The following is a 23,870-nucleotide window of genomic DNA, read 5'->3' on the forward strand; positions in this document are numbered from 1 at the left end:
GCATATATTGCACCTTTTTTGCTTACACTTTTGGCTTTAAAAAAATCCTCTTTAGACACAATAGGAGCTGACATCTCTTGTGTTAGTAAAGTGTTACACTTTAAAAAGGGAGGCATATTTATTTCAGCATACTAGAGATGATGGAAAGCTTTTAAGATTTCGAGAACTAACTAATCCTAAAGGGCACAACTATTTTTGGAAAGATAATACTTTCTAAGCAAGAAATATTTGAGTTCTGGTATTTCTTTGTGGATGTATTTGTGAAAGGAGTATGCTGTGCCTGTATACATGCATCTGTCTCTCTCCAGGTGCAGTGGGATGTGAACTGTGTATCTGTATTTGGGTTTCAGGGAAGGAGTCAGGCCTCTCAGAGGGAGGGTTCTGCCCCTTGGGAGTGCATGTGCATAGCAGAGCATATCTGCTCACACGCAGAGACTTTGTCCACATGCCACCTAGTAGCACTGCCTTGTGCTTTGGGCCCCACTGTGGGGCAAAAGCAACTTCAGCAACAGGTCATTGGTTTGTATCAGGGTCAGACTAGCTGAAGGGATTCCCTCCCCATTTCAAACCCCAGCGAACCTCCTGATTCCCTTCACTCCCCAAACTCCGGTGCTCACAGCCTATGGGACCCATTTATCAATTTCTGGACAATTTAATTTTGGTAACCCAAGATAAGTACATACATGTTTTTGAAAAAAATTGAGCCACTCTGCAGTATAATGATCATGTTAGTAAAGTTTAAAAGCACTTTCTTGGGGAAAGTAAAGGTTGTTTACATAAAATAAGAGTCAAAATTTTGGGGATATAGAAATAATAAAAGAAAGTTACAATATATCTTGTCACATTTTACATCTGCTTTAGCTCTTTATTTTCTTTAAACTCTTCATTGGAGATTTAGAATATTGTAGATGAGGTTTTGACAGACTACCACTGATGAGGGTAACATTACATTTGCTGTTGGAAGTGAACTACAGGCAGCATGTACCACACAATTTGAAATGTATTCAGAAAGATTTTATTCTCTAAGAGTGTGTGTGTGTGTGTGTATCTGCTGAATCTAGACTGCTAATGGCCATCTGAAACTTTACCTGAAAAACTGTTTTATCTATTTTTATGTCATTTCAGTTTTCCTTGTATTTTTTGTGGTATGTCTTTGCAGTCTCTTTAGCTGAAGGCACAGTGACATTCTGTGTTTTTATTACTGTAATGTGATACTTAATATCATAATATTGTCTGATCTGGCCACAAAATTCAGGAAAGGAGAGATTAATGCATGTAGATTATTTAAACTTATTAACAGTAGTTACTAGGAACAAAAAGGGCTCTGCTAAACCTCTTCCATTCAACCACAGTCCTATGAATAATAGGCTACTTCATCAGCCACCATATCTATTTCAAAACTGATTTTTAAAACAGAAGTTGTGGGCAACTTCCAGAATATTGTCTCACTGCTGTCCAAATGGCATTGGCTGAACAGGGTCCAGTTTTAGTCAAGAGGAAGAATAACATAAAGAAATATGAAATGGGTACCAAATAGCGCGAATTGTGTTAGATTTTGGATAACCTCTCACGGATTAATAAAATAACTCCTGAGAAAGAAGATATAAAAGTATTGTAAGAAAAATGACTCACATTTCCTAGCTGTCTAAAGTGATCATTTATCCCAATAAATGGTAATTCTTTCAAGACAAAGTGGGCACACTTCTAAATGTCTGGGAGAGAAGCCCTGCAAACATTTTTATGGCTTTTTAAAATATATTGTGTGCACTAGGCTGGACTAGAAAGAGTACTTACAAATAGGGCAAGGTGGATGGATGGAGAAGCAGCATGTTAAATGTCAAATTTTCTTTGTACTTTAATTTTTAATTCTGATTTTTTCTCTTCATTGCCCTTAATTATTAGAGTGCAAAGATGTGAACAAAGTGGCGTATTGCCCACTGGTATTGAAGTTCAAGTTCTGCAGTCGAGCATACTTCAGACAGATGTGCTGCAAGACCTGCCAAGGACACTGACCCACAGAAAGCATGAGAATGTGCCTTGTTATTATTGTGGAAAAGTGGCCATCGAAGAGAGCCACACAGTGGAATGAGATTGACGTCCTTGCAAATGCATTACCCTGTGGAAAATGTAACCACTGGTCAGCCCCAGCTGACAGGATTTCAATATTATTTTAACTTCTGTGAAGTGGGATTTATTAATCCAAAGTGCTGGACACAGTATAAGGAGGGTATGCCAAATTGGAAAGATCCACGCAGCACATATAGAATAGCTCACTGTGGAACATTTGTGTTCTTTTGACTAAATCCAATAGTCTGTTTACCTCCTTGGACCATTAAAATAATTTTTATTATGGACTTAGCAATGACACTGAATCCATTTGTATTTAAAACTTTTTAAAATGTAGCTGTTATGACTTGGTCTACTATGGAAGTAAAGAAGAATCAAAAAAATGTTAAGTCATAGCTTAAAAATGTTATCTATTTTATCTCACGACACAGCACCACAATTTAAATTATAAAATGAGCTTGGAAATGTTATTTAAGGAGCAGAAATTAAAACAATATGTATTTTTCCTTCATTCCACCTAATTCCCTTTGGAGTAATCCATATTTCCTGAACACTGCTGTGAGCCATATATAAAGCTATACTAAATAGAACAACCATGAAGGACTTTTAGTTTTAAGAGGTGCAACAGTTATTGCAGTGGTGCATGAAATACAAGTGTGCTATGAAACAAAATTAAATCTGTGTTGCAGGTTTATAGCCATCTTACCATTGTAAAAGTGAAGCTGAGATTTCCACTGAAAGGGTACATATTTCAATATCATGGAGGAGGCAGACTCCAATAGTGGTAAAGACCGTATTGCCAGCTCCTTCACTACTACCATACAGGTTGCTTAGAACTTCCACTTTGACTCCAACTCACTTTTGTTTACAACACCAGCCACAAAGAAGATACAACTTTGTGGTCATCTAGATCTGGTTTACATGTTACTATTGATTCTTCAACACCAAGGAGTTCCAGTGCAAAAGATAAGCCTACTGTGTAATAGCAACAATACTTTGCAAAGCTGAAAGTTAAAATGGATTCCAGATGTTCCCTTCTTTGATACCATAGCAGAAGGGCAGTTGTTTATGAGAAAGAATATGTGAATGTGCAGTTCAGGAGACCACATCTGAGTGGGCAAGGATTACAACCAAAGAATAAAAGACTCGTGGAGATATCTAGGTTCTGTTCAAATGAGAAGTCAAAAGTGTGCTTGAGCCAAGAGGCCTGTTGGGCTATCAGGAGAAAGGCACACTGGAAAAGGGGTGGCTAGAATGAAGTCTGGCCACCTTCACCTAAATGGCCAGGTACATATTTAAAGCTGGACCATATTTAAAGCTAGGGGCAGCTTTCAGTGTGAAATTGGAACAAACTCATGCCTCTAGATTAGTAGCTAGATGCCTTAACTATTCTGTTGCCATACTCCACTTATTTCATATTACCATATTTTTAATATTCACCAAATACTTTGCATTTTTAAATGTGAAACCAAACTATTTAGGCAAGTCACATTCAAGAATCAACCATAAAAAAGTTTAATGTCATGCTCCTCTTCCCCTTCACTTTTCAGTAACAAACTCAACAAGGAGATAAGGAAAGTGGGTACTTGTTTATATTAATATATTATACTTGAACACTTGCAGTTTGCAGCAGGTACTTGATGAATGTGCTTTTGTGTCCAACTATGCCTCCTTTGTTGCAGTGCAATTAAAATTATGTGAACAATAACGTGTTACAAAGTCTAACTCAAATAGCACTTTTTTTTAAAAGTACTCTTTTTAGTGAAAAATAATTTCAAAATGTCATGAGATTGGAATGTATCGGTGTATTTTACCAATAATGAGCCAAATGGGTTGCACACTATTTACTAATGTGAATTAACATGGAACAATAGATATTGTTAACAGGACTCATACTATGAAAATCCCCCCAACATATTGACAATCTATCATCTGTGGGGTTTTGTGTAGCACACATATTCATGACCATCAAATCCCTGTTATCTGCTACCTCTTGCCAGTATTTCCACTTCCATATGCCTGTGAACAGTGGAATTAATTTTCAGTTGGCTTGCATGTATTCACAAATGCTTATCTGCTGCTCTCATCACCATGTAAACAACTCCTGTTAAAACTGACACCAGAAGATAAAAAAAAACCCAATCTTTAGGAGTTGCACATATGGATTAAGGGCAGTATGTAGTCCTTCTCTGTTAAGTGAATCAACTTTCTATATCCTTTTGACAAAACACCTTGGTGCTAGCATATCCTGGTTAGGTCAAACAAACGATAAAAGGGAAAGGGGTTGCTATGGCATTCGCTAAGCAAGAGGCCTCTTTGTATCAGGGTCCAGTTTTCTCCAGGGCATGATTTTGTTTATCAGCTACTGTGTCTTTTCAGAAGAAAAGGGTTTTCTATGTATTCAAAAGAAACCTTTTTTTTTTACCTCACTTAGGACATTAAAATTGTAAGGAGTGTTTCCAAAGACACATTTTGCTCTCTTACTGGTGCTACAACACTAGGGAGTCCGATGTTTACTCTGCAACATAACAGCACTGAGGTTGGAATTTAAAGAACTCCCTGGAGCAACGTTGAATTGTATCCTTAAAGGGAACAACACAGAATGTACGTGGATTTACAAACTAGACAACGCTTCAGACTAAGACCAAAAAATGAAACCTAATTCAAAGAAAAATAATTGGTTTTCACAGCACAGTTCATTGCTGCTGCTACACTGTAGCCATCTATATAATGTAAGCATTCTGGAGAGCAGCCCTGCAGAAAGGGATCTGGGGGTGCTGGTCAACAGCAGGCTCAATATGAGTCAGCAGTGTGCCCTGGCAGCCAAGAGGGCAAACCGCATCCTGGGGTGCATCAAACCAGCCAGTCAAGAGAGGTGATTATCCTGCTGTATTCAGTGTTGGTGCAGCCTCACCTTGAATACTGTGTGCAGTTCTGGGCCCCACAATTTAAGAAGGATGTTCAGGTCCTTGAATGCGTCCAGAGGAGGGCAACAAAGCTGGTGAAAGGGCTGGAAGGCATGTCCTATGAGGAGTGGCTAAGGACTCTGGGCTTGTCTAGTTTGGAGAAAAGGAGGCTGAGGGGCAACCTCATTGCTCTCTGCAGCTTCCTGAGGAGGGGAAGTGGAGAGGGAGGTGCTGAGCTCTTCTGCCTGGTATCCAGTGATAGGACGCGTGGGAATGGTTCAAAGCTGCACTAGGGGAGGTTTAGACTGGACATGAGGAAGCATTTCTTTCCCGAGAGGGTGGTCAAACACTGGAACAGGCTTCCTAGAGAGGTGGTCGATGCCCCATGCCTGTCAGTGTTTGAGAGGCATTTGGACAATGCCCTTAACAACATGCTTTAACTTTTGGTCAGCCCTGAATTGATCAGGCAGTTGGACTAGATGATCATTGTAGGTCCCTTCCAACTGAAATAGTCTAGTCTAGTCTAGTCTTCTATTCTATTCTATTCTATTCTATTCTATTCTATTCTATTCTATTCTATTCTATTCTAAGCTAAATAGTGTTATATTCCTAAATAGTGACAATAGGACTATTTGTATGGGCTATAAATATGACAAGCCTAGAATCAAATAGTAGAATACTAAATGCAGAAATCAATCTGGTGCCAGTACTTCTACTGAGCAATACTATCATCTGAAGAAGATCAAAACAGAAAGAAAAATCTACAGATTAACCCCTCAAGATGTATACACCCAAAACCAGTCCATTTTGTTAGGAATTTTGTAATGGAGTGAATGTCACATAGATATCCTTAATAATACAGACTGAAATTACCTTTGTATTATTGTGATTAGTTGCTTATTATTTTATACTCGGTATTAATGTGGTACACTGTTACTTTTTTTTTTTGCTTTTGTAAATTATATTCTAATTTATTGTCATGTTTCTTAACACTTGTTCTACATGCATTCTCCTGCTTGTAATGAAAACAAAAATATTGTAACACTTGATGCAGTGAAATTCCACACCAGGCACGGATTTTTTTTTTAACATAGATAATTTAGTAAAATAAAACTGCAGCTTTTAAGAATGATACCCATGGTACAGTTGTCTATTCCCTGACTTACAGTTGCTAGAATTCTGTATGCTTAACATTTGCTTCATCAGATGCATCAAAATATATATAAGATGTTTTCTTTCAAGTAACATCCATGTGTTATGCCAGAATTCTGTCCTTGGCAGCAGCAATGTTTGTCATATATAAGCAAAACAAAAAGGAAAAGGAAAAGTCAAGAATGTGATCATGTACATTATTAGATAATATTTTAGCTTAAGCAATAAATGTAGATCAAGAATGAAATTAATGGCAGCAAAATATTCTGTACTTCTTGGAATGATTTCATTAACAGTCAGTCAATAATAACAATAAAATGTCCTTCTTGCATGAGCTTTTAAGATTTTATCTGAAGCATATAATGTTTTTAAATATAAAAAACCAAAGTAATTTCAGAACACTTGGTGCTTAGGTCACTGTTGCTGAGAGATGCTTCTTTTCTTACCTGATACAGTAAAAATATCCTGTACTGAAACATCTGATCAAGTCCTATGAAATATTTTTTGTTTCTCTAGAATAACAGTTAAAATCTAGTTTAATGAAAATAATCAATCTACTACTATGAGTAAGATGGTAAAGAAAGTACAGAGAACCTTAAATGTTTTGATAAGGCATTTAATAATTTTGGTTATTCTTTTTTCTTTTGTTTACTAATGAGGATTCAAAAAACAATAACCTGCTTTAAAGGTACTGATATTTCCACCTGTGCTCTATCACAAAGTTTTATTGCCCTACAGATCAGAAGTTAAAGATGGAATAGTCTTCGTAAATTACACAATATATTGTTGTGGTTTAACCTGAAACCAGGACATCTATTAACAGTTTTCTCTGTCATTCCAAAATTCTGTTGACTTTCCTCCCATACATTCACACTACAAATTATTACCTGATAGGTTTTCCACTATTGTTCAGTTTTGAGTATTATTCTTTCCCCCTGGAGCAACTGTGTTTTGGATTATAACGACAAACTGCATACACTGAAACAGATGCTGTTGTGTTTCCCTGTCTTTTCCTACTCCTGCTACCTTATACCTAACATCACCCACGCTGACTGTAGAATTCCTGGCACACAAAACTCCCTTCAGTCTTCTTAAAATGCACTCTTCTTGCACCTGAACTTCCTTCTGGAGCCAACCCTACTATAATTCTCTGTTATACTGTTTCAGTTTATTTCTTGAGGAAATGGACACCATTTTTACCTGAGGTACTGCTTATCCTTTCTCTGATTTCCCTTGCTATACCCCACAATTGTTCCTTCATCAGTAAACTCCCTGTTCTCTCTGAAGCTATCTGATCTACAAGAAGGACTTTTAAGTATCCTCTGCAGAATGCTGAACAGGTGTTGGTTATTTTGCTGACTTTTTAATTATTATTATTTTTGTTACTAGGAACTAAGATCCAGGACTCTTCTGTGGATGTTTACAGCAATAGACTTTGGATGAGTCCTGTGCACCTCATCTGGAGTCAGTCAGTCATCAATCTGAGAGTCTTAAGAGAAGGCCATTACTAAGCTGAGGCTGTCATTCTGTGAGAGGTGACGCCCTATCTGGCTGTCTTCCCTTCACCACAAACAACAATTAGGTGGAAGGAATGGATCATTGCTTCTGTGTGGTCCCTCCAATCTTTGTCCTAGACAGAATGGTGTAAGAGTATTTGCATGCAGTAATCAGGAGGGAATCCGAAACAGATTTATAAGGGCTCAGTCAGCCACATAACAAGGTTCACTACAGCACTTGCAACTTGGTAACTTCCCAAGTACACTTGGCCCAGCTAAAGGGGGAGTTCATGACCAGTTTAGGAAACTGAGCCGCTCAGAATGCAGTACAGTATGCCTTTAAGGATACTGCATCCCTTAAAACGGCATATCACCTAAGCACCACACGTCATTTATTTTCTTCTATTTCTGCACAGGACTGACATTTTCATTGAGCTGGATAGGCTATGGGACACACAGTTTATCTCATCAGAAGTCATATAGCTGCCAGTCAGAAAATTACTGAAATCTGACCTGGAAAGGATAAGTCTGTATTTCTACATTAAGAGTGGGAAGATGCTATTTCTATAAGCTGGAAGACCTGTTCAGAGAAGGCCTAGCAAGATCACTAGATGAATAATCTCACTTCTTTAGTAATCCTGTTTGCAATGAATTCATCAGATCACAGCTTGAGATAGAAAAGGAAGTGTTTTGGAAGCTAGAAGTGAAGGCACAGCTAGAGAGAGCTCCAGGCTTTGGTTTCTATGACCACCCAGAGGGATCAGATTTGGCCTTGCTCGTAAGGGATAAGCCATGGCTTTTGGAAACTCGATTTCTTCAATGCTAAGCACATCAAAATCAGTGTATTTGTTTACTCTCCCCCTTGCCCCCCTTGACATCAAAGTCTTTATAACTGTACACATTCTTGCAATGTTTATAACATAACAAAACTATCCTTCATATTATTTGAAAACCCATCTCACAATATGATTTATCTTTTGTAATGAAGATCAGTCTTCTGTTTAGGATTCAAGATCTCCCTCCCCTTGGAAATAGATTGGTACTGAGTAACACTTTGTGTGCAAGTAAGTTGAGGTAACGGTTCTGCACATGTGGGAATGTCTTCCGGTTATATCACTGGAAAGACATGGACCCTAGAGTTAACTGGAATTTCAGGAGACAAACTTAAGTTGAGAGTGCATTTTCTTATTGCCACATTTGTTCAGAGGTCAGCTATGCTTTATAAAGAAAATTATTTTGCAGAAGTGCAATGCACTTAATAGGGTCACTGCATCCTAACATCTTTGAATACTGATCAGAGACAGGGTCATGGCCTCACACACACACAATGTGTGTTTGAAAAGTTTGCAGTCCATTTCCAGGATGCTCTCTTCCATTCCTCACAATCCACACACTGGGACAGGACTTCTCTTCCATCCATCATCTTCTTTCCCCTGGTGACTGCTTCTCCTCTTTCTCATTGCTTTCACATGTCTGTGGAGTCTCATATTCAGTGTGTAGTATTGCCAGCCTTGATCTGATATTTTAATGTGAACATTATTAAGAGTTTTCGCATCTGTAACTTAACACTGTGTTGGATATTAAAAATGCAAATTTTAGGCTGGTTTTGTGAATTATTGAAGTGTAAAAACTAATATAAAATCTAAATAAGAATTTAAAGAAACAAATGCTAGAGATGCATTAAAATATTTTTACTGTTTTTCAAATAAGATACCAGATAAAGATAATTTTTTACAATTTTTCTACCACAATAACTAAAGACCCCCTCAAGATCCTGTTTCCTATTATGAAAAACACTAAGTTAGGAACAAATATAAACAGAGGGAACTGAGCCTCTCTTTTGGTCTCAGATTCTCTTTCACATTTAGCCTTTGCTATTGACATGCACTATAAAAACAAGATCTTCTGCAGCAAAAAGGAATCTCAAACATCTCATTTGCCCTTTCTGGCTCAAAGTTTCCTTAGAAGTTTATTTACCTAAGATAAGGTTACATTGTCGAAACCATCCTGTCAATTAACAGATAACATTTGACTTCAGATATATTATTTTTCACAAGCATTTTGTCAAGGATACAGTTGGTAACTGAGTTTCTAGGGAGGAGGGAAGGTATGACACATATCAATTAACTATAGCTTGCTCAGAGTTGTTGTGAAATAGAATGCAAAGCAGCCTACTTAAATAAAAGGAAAAAAGAATTTTTGCATTTTGCACCAGACACAGAGGGAAAATACAATGAAAGAACAATATTCTATCTTGGGATTTTCAGTGAGGTTTAAGATGGCTTAGCTTTGGTTACTCACTGCAATCCTTAGTAAAATGTTTGTAATGCTGAAGGAGCATGGCCTGAATTCTATTAACATGGATTATTTTTTTTTTTTAACTTTCTTATCCTAATCAGCCTAAGAAAGATCTTAAGCATTAAGACAAACATCTTTCTATAAAGTATCCCTCCCCAGATTTGTGAAGTTGTTATACTGTTTTTGTCACTTCTTGCAGATGTGATGATCACAAATTTTAATAAAAGAAAAACTACAGAGAACTGCAGGTTTGGGGCATCGGTTTCATGGCTCTGGATGCTTCCCCCCACTCCCTTTCTCCTTTAGATGGAAAACTCTGCCATGTGCCCCCTCCCCCCGTATGAGCAAAACACATTTCTGGTACCACAGACTTGCTGGCTGCTCCTCGGCACTTCCAAGCTGTGGGAAGACGCTCAGTAAAATGAGTGGATGTGGCTTCAGACATTGCAGTTGCCTCTACCTGTGACACCTGGGACAGGATTGCATCAAATTGGTTTCTGTGGGACATGGCCTTCCCATCACTTGGCAGACACGGCAGGGGCAGGCTGCACTCAAGAAACATGCTGTTTCCAGGGCATCTTTCAAATTCAGCCAGCAGCCCCCTCTCAGCCTCCCTGCCCACAGCACCGGGTGTCCCTTGGTCCTTTTTGGGAGCCCAGCTGTGGCCCATGGCAGCTCAGAGCTGCAGTCAGGCCAGGGTGCTGGTGTGCATGCGCCTGTCATGGGGCATGGCCAGGGCTGAGGGTTGCCCTGGTCGCTGGCATGTGGTGTGGAGAGCTGCTGAGCTCCCTGCTGTGATGGGTCTCCTCCACCGGCAGCCAGCACCTGAGGGGAGGCTGAGAGCTGGAAGTGGGTTGGCTTTCAACTGGGGAGCTCCGGGTCTGGGGAGCACCCTGGGTAAGAAGCACCCATGGCCCTCACTGGCTGCCTGGGCTGGGCTAAGCAGCAATTGCTGCCCAGCCTCTGGCTCACGGGGGCTGCCCCCTCACCTGCAGAAGTGAAGGGGATGCCGTGGTGAGCAGCCACGCAGCTCTGAAGGAGAAGTCCCTCCATGTGAGTGGGCGGGCTCGAGCTGAGGTGGAAGGCAGGCAGTGGGGCTGGGGGAGCCATGGTGGGGCCACAGCTCTGAGGTGTGCTCATCGGCAGGGCTACTCCATGAGGGAGGGATGCCGCTGGGCTGGGAGAGCTGCAGACATGGCCCCTGGGGCCAGAGGGTGGGGAGGGAGAGTGGGTCTATGAGCTGGAGTAAGGGAGCTGGGAGGGAGTGAGGGGCTGAGGAAATCCCAGGTAGCGAGGGGATCCTGGGGCAGGGGTTGGATGAATTGGTGGAGACCTCAGGCCCTGTCCCAAGGTGCCTCTACAGTGGAGAGGAGATGGCTCCTGTGGGTAGGCGGAGTGTGCAAGCCCCATGGAAAAGCCTCGTGCTCGGAGAGACCAAGGGGACCCCCTTGCAGAAGCTCAGTCCTCAGGATGGAGAGTGGAGGGCCTAGGGGAAAAACTATGGAGAGCCCATGCAGGGACCACAGACACAGAGAGACCCTTGGTCAGTTTAAACCCTTCAGTGAACTCCTGAAATACTATATATATGCTATTAAAAGAAAGAAGCCGTGACTCTGTATTACTTGTAGCAGTGTGCTGAACTCTATACCTCATTGGACAGCCTGTTTTAATTGGCTATGCTGTATTTAGCAGATGAGTGAACTGCAAATGATCACAAAGAGTAGCAATTGCAAAAATGATATCCATAAATCTGCCTGCCACAAAGACAGCAGTATTCTCTAATGCCAGATGCTCACTGAGTCGTGTGTAATTCTGCTGAGCTGATGAACAAATTCTTACAGCGTGCTGACTTTCAGCTAGTCATCAGGATAGCGAAGAGCTGTTGCTTGTTAACAATATGAGAGTTAAAGCCTTCAAAACAATAAACCTTAAATATCCTTTAAAAAAAAAAAAGGTAAGAGAGTGGTAACATGTTTTGGTAAACTTTGGACTGAAAGTTTGATCATTCCTCTGTGGCTTGAGCAACTTAATTACAAAAGCAGTTACCTTTGCAATAGAGTGCTGTGGTTAAGTGTAAAATATCAGCTTGGTTTTGCTTGTGTTTTCCTTATTATACCTTGTGTTTCATTCAACAGTATATGTTTATTTTGATCAAGTTCAGACTGTTCTTGGAGGTTGTTTTTAAAGGCCTGTACTTACCTGGTCTTAGTCTATGGAAGTTCAGAAAAGGATGCACAGATAAATAGTCAGTCCTATTGCTCAAAAATCTTGAGCCAGGATTAAAAAAAAAAACATGAAACAGTCTTTGGGGAAAAAAACCCACCAAACCAAAACCAAACCTCTGAGTTATAATTCTCTTATTAGCCTTTTTTTAAGCCTTATGGTTTACTTGTATCACACTTTTTCCCCCTCTGTATACTGAGGAAAGCCAGAAAATTACTTTTTTAAGGGTGAGAGTAAAGGTAGGAAACTCAACAGCTGAGTTCATGTCATTGCAGAAGTCTTTCAGTAGAACACACAAATATTCTCAGACGTTATAAAATTACAAGGACTGGCAGAATAAATATCCCATTCTGATTGAGAATGGAATGTTCACCACGCTTTTTAAGAAGTGTCAGTTATACTTATCTTTCTCAGTGAAGTCAACTGTTTTATAAAATTTTAAACTTTGCTCCCCATTGTATAAAAATAATGACCTGACTTAGTGAAATGCTACTTCCTTCTGGGTCATTTCAAGGGATTGCCTTCAAGCTGAAAACTGTGAAAGCCCAGAGGTGTTCTGCCCACACTCTCCTTGTCTCTAACATTTGTGATCTACTAGGAAAGATAAGGATGCAATGCCAGCTCTATATTAATTAGTAAACCCTTAACAACAATCTAGCAGCATCCTGTCTTACTTATATTACTTCTTTCATGAAGGTGCCCAGCAAACCTGAACTTGTGGTCTGCTGAAGGACTCCTTGGAGAGTATAAAGGTTATGTTGTCTTCATCCTACAACAGTCTTGCTCTGCCAGAAAGACTGTAAGTCTTGCACAAAGTCAGAAACCTGGTAATTCATAACTAGCTTTGAGTGCATGTATATAAACCCAGTGCCTTTGGCTTCCCAATGTTGCCTCTATTGATCCTAGCCAAAGCTGCTTGAACAGTCAATTGTATGAATTCCTATTTAGGCTGTCTTTTCTTCTTGTCCAGATACTTTCTGAAATGAAGGATGCAAAAGGTGGCCTTCTTTGTCTTGGTACCACAGTGTATCAGAATATAGTACGTCAAAATATAATAATCCTCCTCACAAACAGACTCATTTTTAGTCAAGGACTCAATTAAATACATTGTAGATATTTGCCCAGTTGAGACTATAGATACATCTGCTATAAATACTTGCAGAGCAGCATGAAGCTGACATAGCATTGTTCCCAATCATTTTTTAATTTGAAAAATGTACTTTTTCTTAAAAGATCGAGAAACGGTGAATTCTTGGACATCATTAAATCAGCATTTCTGACTCAGAACTAAAATTACAAGTTAGTCTTTAAAAGCTGTTAGCAGTCTCCTTTAAAAATATATGCATGCACTAGTAAAAATACTGACAAAGTATTGTTTGAAGAAACAATTTTTAAATAAAAAATTTTCACCGTGACCCACCTATTGCATAACTAAATGCAACTGCATTTTATTGACAGCAGAAAAATGTAAAACCCACTTAGGGTCTCCCTTCAGTCCCCACTTCTCTCCTCCTTGACTGATCTTACTCTTGGCTCACCTTGTTCTTTAGTGGATCTTGATGCATTTTACAGAAATCAGTTAATGCTTCAGAAAGTTATCAGCGTTCTCAAGAGCACGTGTAAAATGAGCATACCCAGGCACCAAGGTATTTATTCACTGATGTTCAAATAAGCATTGCATCCATGTTATATACAACCTTTGGGAATTTCCAGCTGTATCTTATGCTATCTTGTCACAGTTTTTTTTTTTTTTTTCTGTTAAAGAGGCATTTTTGGAAAAGCAGCTTGGGAATAATTTTTGTGCCAGAAGTTACCTGTCACTCCCTTTTTGAAAACTGGCCACTAGCAGTCATATTAAATCTTATTCCATAAGTACCTGGAACCAAGTGTGAAATTATATAAGTTGCATGTTATGGCATTTATTTTAACATCCTCCTCTCTTCAGACTAGTTACAAGTTTCCTGGTGATTAGCAAGAACCAATACAGTGTCACAAGGTGTGTTTACACTGCTTTCTGGTTAATGTGAAATATATTCATTTGGACAAATATATTTTAACAGAACTACTTTGTCACAGAATGAGCTTGTTTTAAAATAGTCCTTTACCTATTGTGAGCATTGTGCCACATGATGTACCCCAAGGTGCTCGAATCAATCAGTTCAGATTGGGTCACAAACTTCTTGACTGTCTCTTCCTATGTCTGGACAGGTTTTTTTACTCTCTGCTTTCGAGTTCAGCTCTGGATTGTCCCTTCTCCCTAAAAAGAAACAGATCTCACCCTTGATGCAGCTTTAAAAGGTCTCTATAAAAACTGAGCTCACCTTCCTATATTGGTGTGCATTGTCATTTGCCTAGAAAGTCAAATCTAACCTCAGATCTTCAAAAGAAGATGACAAATAAGATACTTCCAAATATGAAATATGGATATATGCCAGTTAAATACTATCATGCTAAGTGCCATATTCCAGAATATGCTCAAAGGCTTCTGAGTATATAATAATAACTTCTGAGCAATGAGGAAACATCCTAAATAGTAAATAATCTCATAAACCTTGGAACAAGTTTGACATTATATGCAGTCTAAAAGAATTTTTTTCTCTTAATCTAATCCATAACAATGATATTCACCCAGAAAATGTAATTTATGTACTTTATGTGTATAAATTGTCCCTCTTGAACATGGCATAGGAGGTATGTGGGCTTGACTTTTTTTTTATTTTAGCCTAGTAGGATTATGGTCATTAGGATGTACTTCAGTCTACTCTCAGCAAGAAGCTTCTCAGAATCTTAAGTGTTACCACTAGCAAGCATAGTAACAAAACCAAAACAAGACACACCTCTCTCAACTTTTTTCTGAATTATGGGCAGCCTGGAGTTCACTGTTAGAGGAAATTTTCTTTCTCCCAGATGTAGTCCAAAAAACAAAGCAAGGAAGGTATGAAGTGTCAAGTAAGCCTAACATTGCAGGAGAAGAAACCAATTCATTTTAAGATTAATCCGTGTAGGAAAACCACAATTTTTCTGTGAAGAGGAGAAAAATCACTAGTTCTTTAGTATTTTGCAATGATTTTAGAATATATGTAGCCTGAAGTCCTGTGGTCAAACCAGTATCAGCTGAAGGCAGTTTATAACAAAAAAAAGGAATAAAAAAAATCTTTTTTTGACCTTGTAATTACTTCTTTAGGACGAGAGGAAACAGCCTCAAGCTGCACCAGGGGAAATTTAGGTTGGATATTAGAAAAAACTTTTTCACTGAAAGGGTAGTCAGGTATTGGAACAGGTTGCCCAGGGAAGTGGTTGAGTCCCCATCCCTGGAGGTATTTAAAAGAAGGGTAGACGTGGTGCTCGAGGACATGGTTTAGTGGTGGACTTGGCAGTGATAGGTTAACGGTTGGACTCGATGATCTTAAGGGTCTTTTCCAACCTTAACAATTCTATGATTCTATGATTCTATACTTGTCAATTTCTGTAATAGAGTTCTCTGTATTTTACAGGCCACATAGAAGGAATGTACTTTCTGTCCTGAGGAATACGCTTTACTGCAAATTACTGAGTTCCTTCTATTTAACATTACTTTTCCAAAAAGTTTTACATTTTAGAAAGTTTTAAAGACTTTTTTCTGTGAATCCTTGGAAGGAAACAGGCCTCTCAGTAATATTTCCTTAGTGTGAGCTTTCCATTAATGAAGTTCTAGAATAAGGTGTAAAAATGTAAATGTAGTTTTCTGTGTTTAAGATAAAGATCATCTTAGATGCTTTAGAGTTTCAGAAGTTTTGCACAGAATATGAGAAAGTGGACTCTTTCTCATCTGCCTCTAACACATTGTTTGTTAATGATGGTACAAAAATAAGACCTCCCTCCCCAAATCTGCTGTTGCTTTTCTATTTTAGAAATTTACTCATGCCTAACCATAGTGACTGTGGCAACAGCAAAGCTGTTCAGAATTCTGGATTGTTAAATAAAAGTCAACATTTTAAAACAAGTTCTTAATGCAATGTAGTAGTTTGGCATATAGAATCATAGAATCATTTAGGTTGGAAAAGACCTTTAAGATCATCAAGTCCAACCATTAACCCAACACTGCCAAGTCCACCACTAAACCATGTCCCTAAGCACCACGTCTACCCGTCTTTTAAATACCTCCAGGGATGGAGAATCAACCACTTCCATGGGCAGCCTGTACCAATGCTTGATAACCCTTTCAGTGAAGAAATTTTTCCTAATATCCAACCTAAACCTCCCCTGGCGCAGCTTGAGGCCGTGTCCTATCGCTTGTTACTTGGGAAAAGAGACTGACCCCCACTCGCTACAACCTCCTTTCAGGTAGTTGTAGAGAGCAATAAGGTCCCTCCTGAGCCTCCTTTTCTCCAGACTAAACAACCCCAGTTCCCTCAGCCGCTCCTCATAAGACTTGTGCTCCAGACCCTTCACCAGCTTCATTGCCCTTCTTTGGACATGCTCCAGCACCTCAATGGCTGCCTTGTAGTGAGGGGCCCAAACCTGAACACAGTACTCGAGGTACGGCCTCACCAGTGCCAAAGTACAGGGGCACTATCACCTCCCTGGTCCTGCTGGCCACACTGTTTCTGATACAGGCCAGGATGCCATTGGCCCTCTGGGCCACCTGAGCACGCTGCTGGCTCATGTTCAGGCGGCTGTCAACCAACACCCCCAGGTCCTTTTCCGCCAGGCAGCTCTCCAGCCACTCCTCCCCAAGCCTGTAGCGTTGCATGGGGTTGTTGTGACCCAAGTGCAGGACCCGGCACTTAGCCTTGTTGAATCTCATGCAGTTGGCCCCAGCCCATTGGTCCAGCCTGTCCAGATCCCTCTGTAGGGCCTTCCTACCCTCAAGCAAATCAACACTCCTGCCCAACTTGGTGTCATCTGCAAACTTACTGAGGGTGCACTTGATCCCCTCATCCAGATCATTAATAAAGATATTAAACAGAACCAGCCCCAATACTGAGCCCTGGGGAACACCACTTCTGAATGGCCGCCAACTGGATTTAACTCCATTCACCACCACTCTCTGGGCTCGGCCATCCAGCCAGTTTTTACCCAGCAAAGAGTATACCTGTCCAAGCCATGAGCAGCCAGCTTCTCCAGGAGAATGCTGTGGGAAATGGTGTCAAAGGCTTTACTAAAGTCCAGGTAGACAACATCCACAGCCTTCCCCTGATCCACTAAGCAGGTCACCCTGTCATAGAAGGAGATCAGGTTAGTCAAGCAGGACCTGCCTTTCCTGAACCCCTGCTGACTGGGCCTGATCCCCTGCTTGTCCTGCACATGCCGTGTGATGGGCACTCAAGATGATCTGCTCCATAACCTTCCCTGGCACCGAGGTCAGGCTGACAGGCCTGTAGTTCCCCGGATCCTCCTTCTGGCCCTTCTTGTAGATGGGCGTCACATTTGCTGACCTCCAGTCAGCTGGGACCTCCCCAGTTAGCCAGGACTGCTGATAGATGATGGAAAGTGGCTTGGTGAGCACTTCTGCCAGCTCCCTCAGTACCCTTGGGTGGATCCCATCCGTCTGGACCTTCAACATTCAGTGTTAGAAACTGGAGTATTAACATGTGAAAACTGTTTCTTACCAGATGAACACGATTATGTGAAGTGCATTTAAACTATTGTTGCCACCAGGGAAGTAGCCAAAATTTGTATCATCCTGAATAGAGGGGTTTGGTCTATTTTTATTCCTGTCAATTCACAAGTCAGGGCTGCAAGTAGACCTTCAGTTGATTTTAGAGTTTGTGTTACAGTGGAAACCAGTAATTTTTCCTTCATTCTGCACTTAGGTAGAAGTTTAGGATTTCTTCTTCTGGATTCAGATCTCATTGGCCTCTCTCTATTCTTGGCAATGCACGTTACAGACATCTAGAGTTTGACTGTGACTGCCAGCATGCTACATAGTCTGTTTAATTAATAGCACGTGATGCCAGTGCTTCATAACTGAACCACTGCAGTGTTTCCTGGGTGAAATCTAAGGTTTTGGATGTGAACTATAAAGCTTCTTAATCTTCAGAAGAGATCAGCTTTTTCCTTCCCCATAGAATAGCGTCATAGCTGTAACTAAGTGACAAATGTAAATGAGACAATCACTTAAGTATTTTTGGGAGGACATCTAGACTCTAAAACTTACTTTTTCTTTTGATACGAAATAACATAAATCCATTCATCTTTCAGATATACTGTGGGTCAAGAAAGAATGAGCAAAATGGGAATTTGGAATGAGGTGATGGCTTTTCACATGTTTTTTCAGTTTAAAATTCTTTTATGATTAGTTACCTTTGTTGAGTCTGAGCTTTGCTTAAGCTATATGTAGATTATGATTATAAATGTTGCTTAATTTGAGGAATAGGAAAAATAGGCATTTTTTTTTTTTTAAATCAATCAAAGTGAATAAGTCAATGCCTGAAAATACCTGACTCACAGTCAAAAGAATGTTGTGAAAATATAGGTGAGAGTAAAGGTCTTCCATCTCAAATAAAAAGGCATTTCACATCTTGCTTAACAGATTGTTTCATATGCATGTTGTGCAATTACTGATGTTTGTATGACTATTGTCATCTTAGTTTTTTTGTGACAAATCTCACTTATGATAGCAAGGACTAAAAAAAATTCAAATAGGAATTGAATGCCACTGTTCACTTAGAATCATAGAATTGTTAAGGTTGGAAAAGACCCTTAAGATCATCGAGTCCAACCGTTAACCCAACACTGCCAAGTCCATCTATACCACGTCCTCGAGCATCACATCTATCCGTTCTTTAAATACCTCCAGGGATGGAGAATCAACCACTTCCATGGGCAGCCTGTACCAATGCTTGACCACCCTCTCGGTGAAGAAGTTTTTCCTAATGTCTAACCTAAACCTCCCCTGGCGCAGCTTGAGGCCGTGTCCTCTCGTCCTATTGCTTGTTACTAGGGAGAAGAGACCGACCCCCACGCGCTACAACCTCCTTTCAGGTAGTTGTAGAGAGCAATAAGGTCTCCCCTCAGCCTCCTCTTCTCCAGGCTAAACAACCCCAGCTCCCTCAGCCGCTCCTCATAAGACTTGTGCTCCAGACCCTTCACCAGCTTCGTTGCCCTTCTTTGGACACGCTCCAGCACCTCGATGTCCTTCCTGTAGTGAGTTGCCCAAAACTGAACACAGTATTCGAGGTACGGCCTCACCAGTGCCGAGTACAGGGGCACTATCACCTCCCTGGTCCTGCTGGCCACACTGTTTCTGATACAGGCCAGGATGCCATTGGCCCTCTGGGCCACCTGAGCACGCTGCTGGCTCATGTTCAGGCGGCTGTCAACCAACACCCCCAGGTCCTTTTCCGCCAGGCAGCTCTCCAGCCACTCCTCCCCAAGCCTGTAGCGTTGCGTGGGGTTGTTGTGACCCAAGTGCAGGACCTGGCCCTTAGCCTTGTTGAATCTCATGCAGTTGGCCCCAGCCCATCGGTCCAGCCTGTCCAGATCCCTCTGTAGGGCCTTCCTACCCTCAAGCAAATCAACACTCCTGCCCAACTTGGTGTCATCTGCAAACTTACTGAGGGTGCACTCGATCCCCTCATCCAGATCATTGATAAAGATATTAAACAGAACTGGTCCCAATACTGAGCCCTGGGGAACACCACTTCTGAATGGCCGCCAACTGGATTTAACTCCATTCACCACCACTCTTTGGGCCCAGCCATCCAGCCAGTTTTTTACCCAGTGAAGAGTATGCCCATCGAAGCCATGAGCAGCCAGCTTCTCCAGAAGAATGCTGTGGGAGACAGTGTCAAAGGCTTTACTAAAGTCCAGGTAGACAACATCCACAGCCTTCCCCTCATCCACTAAGCGGGTCACCTTGTCATAGAAGGAGACCAGGTTAGTGAAACAGGATCTCCCTTCCATAAACCCATGCTGGCTGGGCCTGATCCCTCGGTTGTCCCGCACTTGCTGCATAATGGCACTCAAGATGCTCTGCTCCATGACCTTCCCCGGCACCGAGGTCAGGCTGACAGGCCTGTAGTTCCCCGGATCCTCCTTCCGACCCTTCTTGTAGAGGGGCGTCACGTTTGCTAGCTTCCAGTCATCCGGGACCTCCCCGGTTGACCAGGACTGCTGATAAATAATGGAGAGTGGCTTGGCGAGCTCCTCCGCCAGCTCCCTCAGTATCCTCGGGTGGATCCCATCTGGCCCCATGGACTTGTGCGCATCCAGGTGGAGGAGCAGGTCAGTGACTGCCACCTCTTCGACAACTGGGACTTCACTCTGCATCCTATCTCCATCTTCCAGCTCAGGGGCCTGAAAAACCTGAGGATGACTAGCTTGACTATTAAAGACTGAGGCAAAGAAGGCATTAAGTACCTCTGCCTTCTCCTCATCCTTCGCGGCAAGGTTACCTTCTGCATCCAACAAAGGAGGGAGATTCTCCCTGGCCCTCCTTTTGTCACTGACATATTTATAAAAACTTTTTTTGTTATCTTTAATGGCGGTGGCCAGTTTAAGTTCCAGCTGGGCCTTCGCCTTTTTGATCTTCTCCCTGCATGTCCTCACAACATCCTTGTAGTCCTCCTGAGTCACCTGCCCCTTCTTTCAAAGGCGGTAAGCTCTCCTTTTTTTCCTGAGTTCTAGCCAAAGCTCTCTGTTCAGCCAGGCCGGTCTTCTCCCCTGCCTGCTCGACTTGCGGCACATGGGGACGGCCTGCTCCTGCGCCTTTGAGATTTCCTCCTTGAATAACGTCCAGCCTTCCTGGACTCCTTTGCCCTTCAGGACTGCCTCCTAAGGGACTCTGTTAACCAGAGTCCTGAACAGCCTGAAGTCCGCCCTTCTAAAGTTCAGGGTAGCGGTCTTGCTGACCTCCTTCCTTACTTCTCCAAGAATCGAAAACTCTATCATTTCATGGTCGCTGAGCCCAAGACAGCCTCCAACCACCACAGTGCCCACCAGACCCTCTCTGCTTGTAAACAGCAGGTCCAGCGGGGCACCTCCCCCGGTTGGCTCGCTTACCAGCTGTGTCAGGAAGTGATCTCCCACACCCTCCAGGAACCTCCGAGACTGCTTCCTCTCTGCTGTGTTGTACTTCCAGCAGATATCTGGTAAGTTGAAGTCTCCCACGAGAACAAGGCCTAGCGATTGTGAGACTTCAGCCAACCACTTGTAGAATACTTCATCTGTTTCCTCATCCTGGTTGGGTGGTCTATAACAGACTCCCACCAGGATATCTGCCTTGTTGGCCTTCCCTCTGATCTTTACCCATAAGCACTCAACCTTATCATTACTGTCGTTGAGCTCTAGACAGTCAAAACACTCCCTAACATACAGGGCTACCCCTCCACCTCTCCTTCCTTACCTATCCCTTCTAAAGAGCTTGTAGCCATCCATTGCAGCACTCCAGTTATGTGAGTCATCCCACCACGTTTCCGTGATGGCGACCACATCATAGTTTTCCTGCTGCACAGTGGCTTCCAGCTCCTCCTGTTTATTGCCCATGCTGCATGCATTGGTGTAAATGCACTTCAGTTGGGCTATAGATCTCTTCACCAACACAGGCATGCCACCCCTAGGCTCGTCCCAAGCAAGCCTGAATCGACTACTGTTTGACTTAAATTCAGAGATGATCCATGCTTTACTCAAGGGTTATCTAGTATTACATTTACTGTCTGGAAACCTAACATTTTATCTATTGCCAGCAAACCTAGTGAAGAATGAAGAAATAATCTAAATCTTTAATAGCCTGGCTTAAGCTTCCTGCATATTTACACACCTTTTTAAGCACCCCAACTTCATCTCCTTCAATGGCATATACTCAGAATGGGGAGAGGGAAGGACAAAAGAGAAGGAAGGGTGTCCAGAAAATGTTGAATGTTATGAAAATTGGAGTATTTTTGTGCTAGAAATGCTCTCCTCCCTCTCACTCCTACTCTGTGCTCTGGTGATACAATACTGCCTGACTGTTTATGTTAACTTGAGGAGGCAATTTGCTGACTTCCAGAGACAGGATGCTAGACTGGATGGATCATTGGTCTGTTCTGGTATGGGAGTTCCCATGTCCTTATAGTAAATGCTGTGTAAAGTTTTTCTACACTGGTATTAGAACAACATCTGGAATTTGTATTACAGTCTTCCATACCAATCTACTCTACCAGGAGCAGTTGTCTATTTAAAGCACCCAGGTTCTTTCATCAAACTACTTTTTTGTGAAGGGTATAAAGATATAGTATAAATATACTATATATGATTTGCTCCTGAACAGATGCAATATAAAAATGCGATAAATTAATTTTTATAGAAGAATATTTATTGCTTAAAATATAAGTCATCAAGGTTTTACATATTTCTAATTCTAATACTATGAGAAAACCAATCACATTTTCCCCCAGTGCTTTGATTATCTTTTGAATTGGATGAGCTTTTTTGTAGTTAAGTTGATTTTCCCTTTTCCTTTCCCTTAGGAGGTTATTACAATTAAATCTTCTTTCAAGAGAAAAAAAATGCTTAGTAATATCTCAAACAATGGAAGGATACTCTATTACATTAGTCTTTACTAAGAATAGTTTACTTTGTTGTTAGTTTTGCAAATACTGAAGTATCTTTTGGTTTTTTTTAACCTGGATAACCCCATACTTAGTGAAACTATTCCTTTCTTATTATTTTTGCAGTGAATTTTTTGGGGTAAAACTGAGTCTATACCATTTGAATAGACTATCTCAAGAAAGTATTATATTAGAAATAGCTGCAAAAGTTCTGTTCTGATCATTTTATGCTGTAGGCCTACACCAAGCGAAAAATATAAAGAATTCATTCTTTGGCCTATGGAGGACCCACAACTTGCTGGTTATTCTGAAGAGGTGAAGCCAATTTTTTCATCTTCCAGTACTTGTAATACAATTTCAAAGGAATAGTCAAAGTAACAGAAGAGTACAGTCTGACTTTGTAGAATATTTTTAAAGTACATTTTTATCAGTTTTGCTTGCTTAGAATTGGGGAGTTTTTTGCTCTGTGGAATAGCAGCAATAATATGTTACCTCCATTGTTAACATCCAAATGCTGAAATATTATAGGCTAATAGTACTCCATTCATCCAAAAGCTAGAAAATACTGCTTTCGGGTCTTGCAGATATGAAATTAACCTCAGGAGAGTGCTTGAGGTGGGGGTTATAAATGGTATTTATAGTAATAATGAAAAAGGAGTATTATATTGATTCTTAAATTTCAGTCTAAAATCTGTGCTCTGTACCATATTCACTAATATGAATTGATTGAAACAGTATTATCTTGATGTAGAATTAAATACTTGTGAAGTTGACTGCAATATGGTAAACATCTGTATTTATAGCATTTTTCTCAATACTCTTCTAACCATTTTTTTATATTAGTAGCTTCTATGGAATAACTAATGATTTGAATTTGGCTAGACCTGCATAGCAAATCTTATTTTCAAATAGCAAGTTAATCAATTTGAAAAACAGAAGGTTTTATGAAAGCACAATAAGTTGAAGGGACAAGTGGTCCGATTATTAGGAAAGGAGATGGGGAAAGAGGAACAAAGGAATGTGGAATGGTGGAAACAAGCAGTGAAACAAGAAAGAGTGAAATCTCTTAGCGGTAACAATCACAGCAGAATCCTATGACCACAGATTATTACTAGGAGACATTATAAACTTTGTTAAAGTGAAATCAAACCCAGTTTGGCAAACTAGCCCTCAAACAGTGGAAGGTTTAAGTACCAAGTGCTTTGGAAGGGTAGGGG

The 23,870-nt window shown here is 40.9% G+C and overlaps 1 protein-coding gene across 1 annotated transcript in view; it reads left to right on the forward strand.

Annotated features, from left to right (window-relative positions):
• Positions 1-2,012, forward strand: part of LOC309601528 (A disintegrin and metalloproteinase with thrombospondin motifs 6-like) — a gene marked incomplete at both ends in the record, with an annotated part of 161,201 nt that extends 159,189 nt beyond the window's left edge. Inside the window, one exon of the mRNA XM_082334573.1 lies at positions 1,903-2,012. Within this exon, the coding sequence (XP_082190699.1) occupies positions 1,903-2,012 (110 nt within the window). The remainder of the gene's footprint in view (positions 1-1,902) is intronic.
• Between the last annotated feature and the right edge of the window lie 21,858 nt (positions 2,013-23,870).

The sequence above is a fragment of the Platalea leucorodia genome (assembly GCF_965183815.1).
Source record: "Platalea leucorodia genome assembly, chromosome: W".
In the NCBI taxonomy this organism is placed as follows: Eukaryota; Metazoa; Chordata; class Aves; order Pelecaniformes; family Threskiornithidae; genus Platalea; species Platalea leucorodia.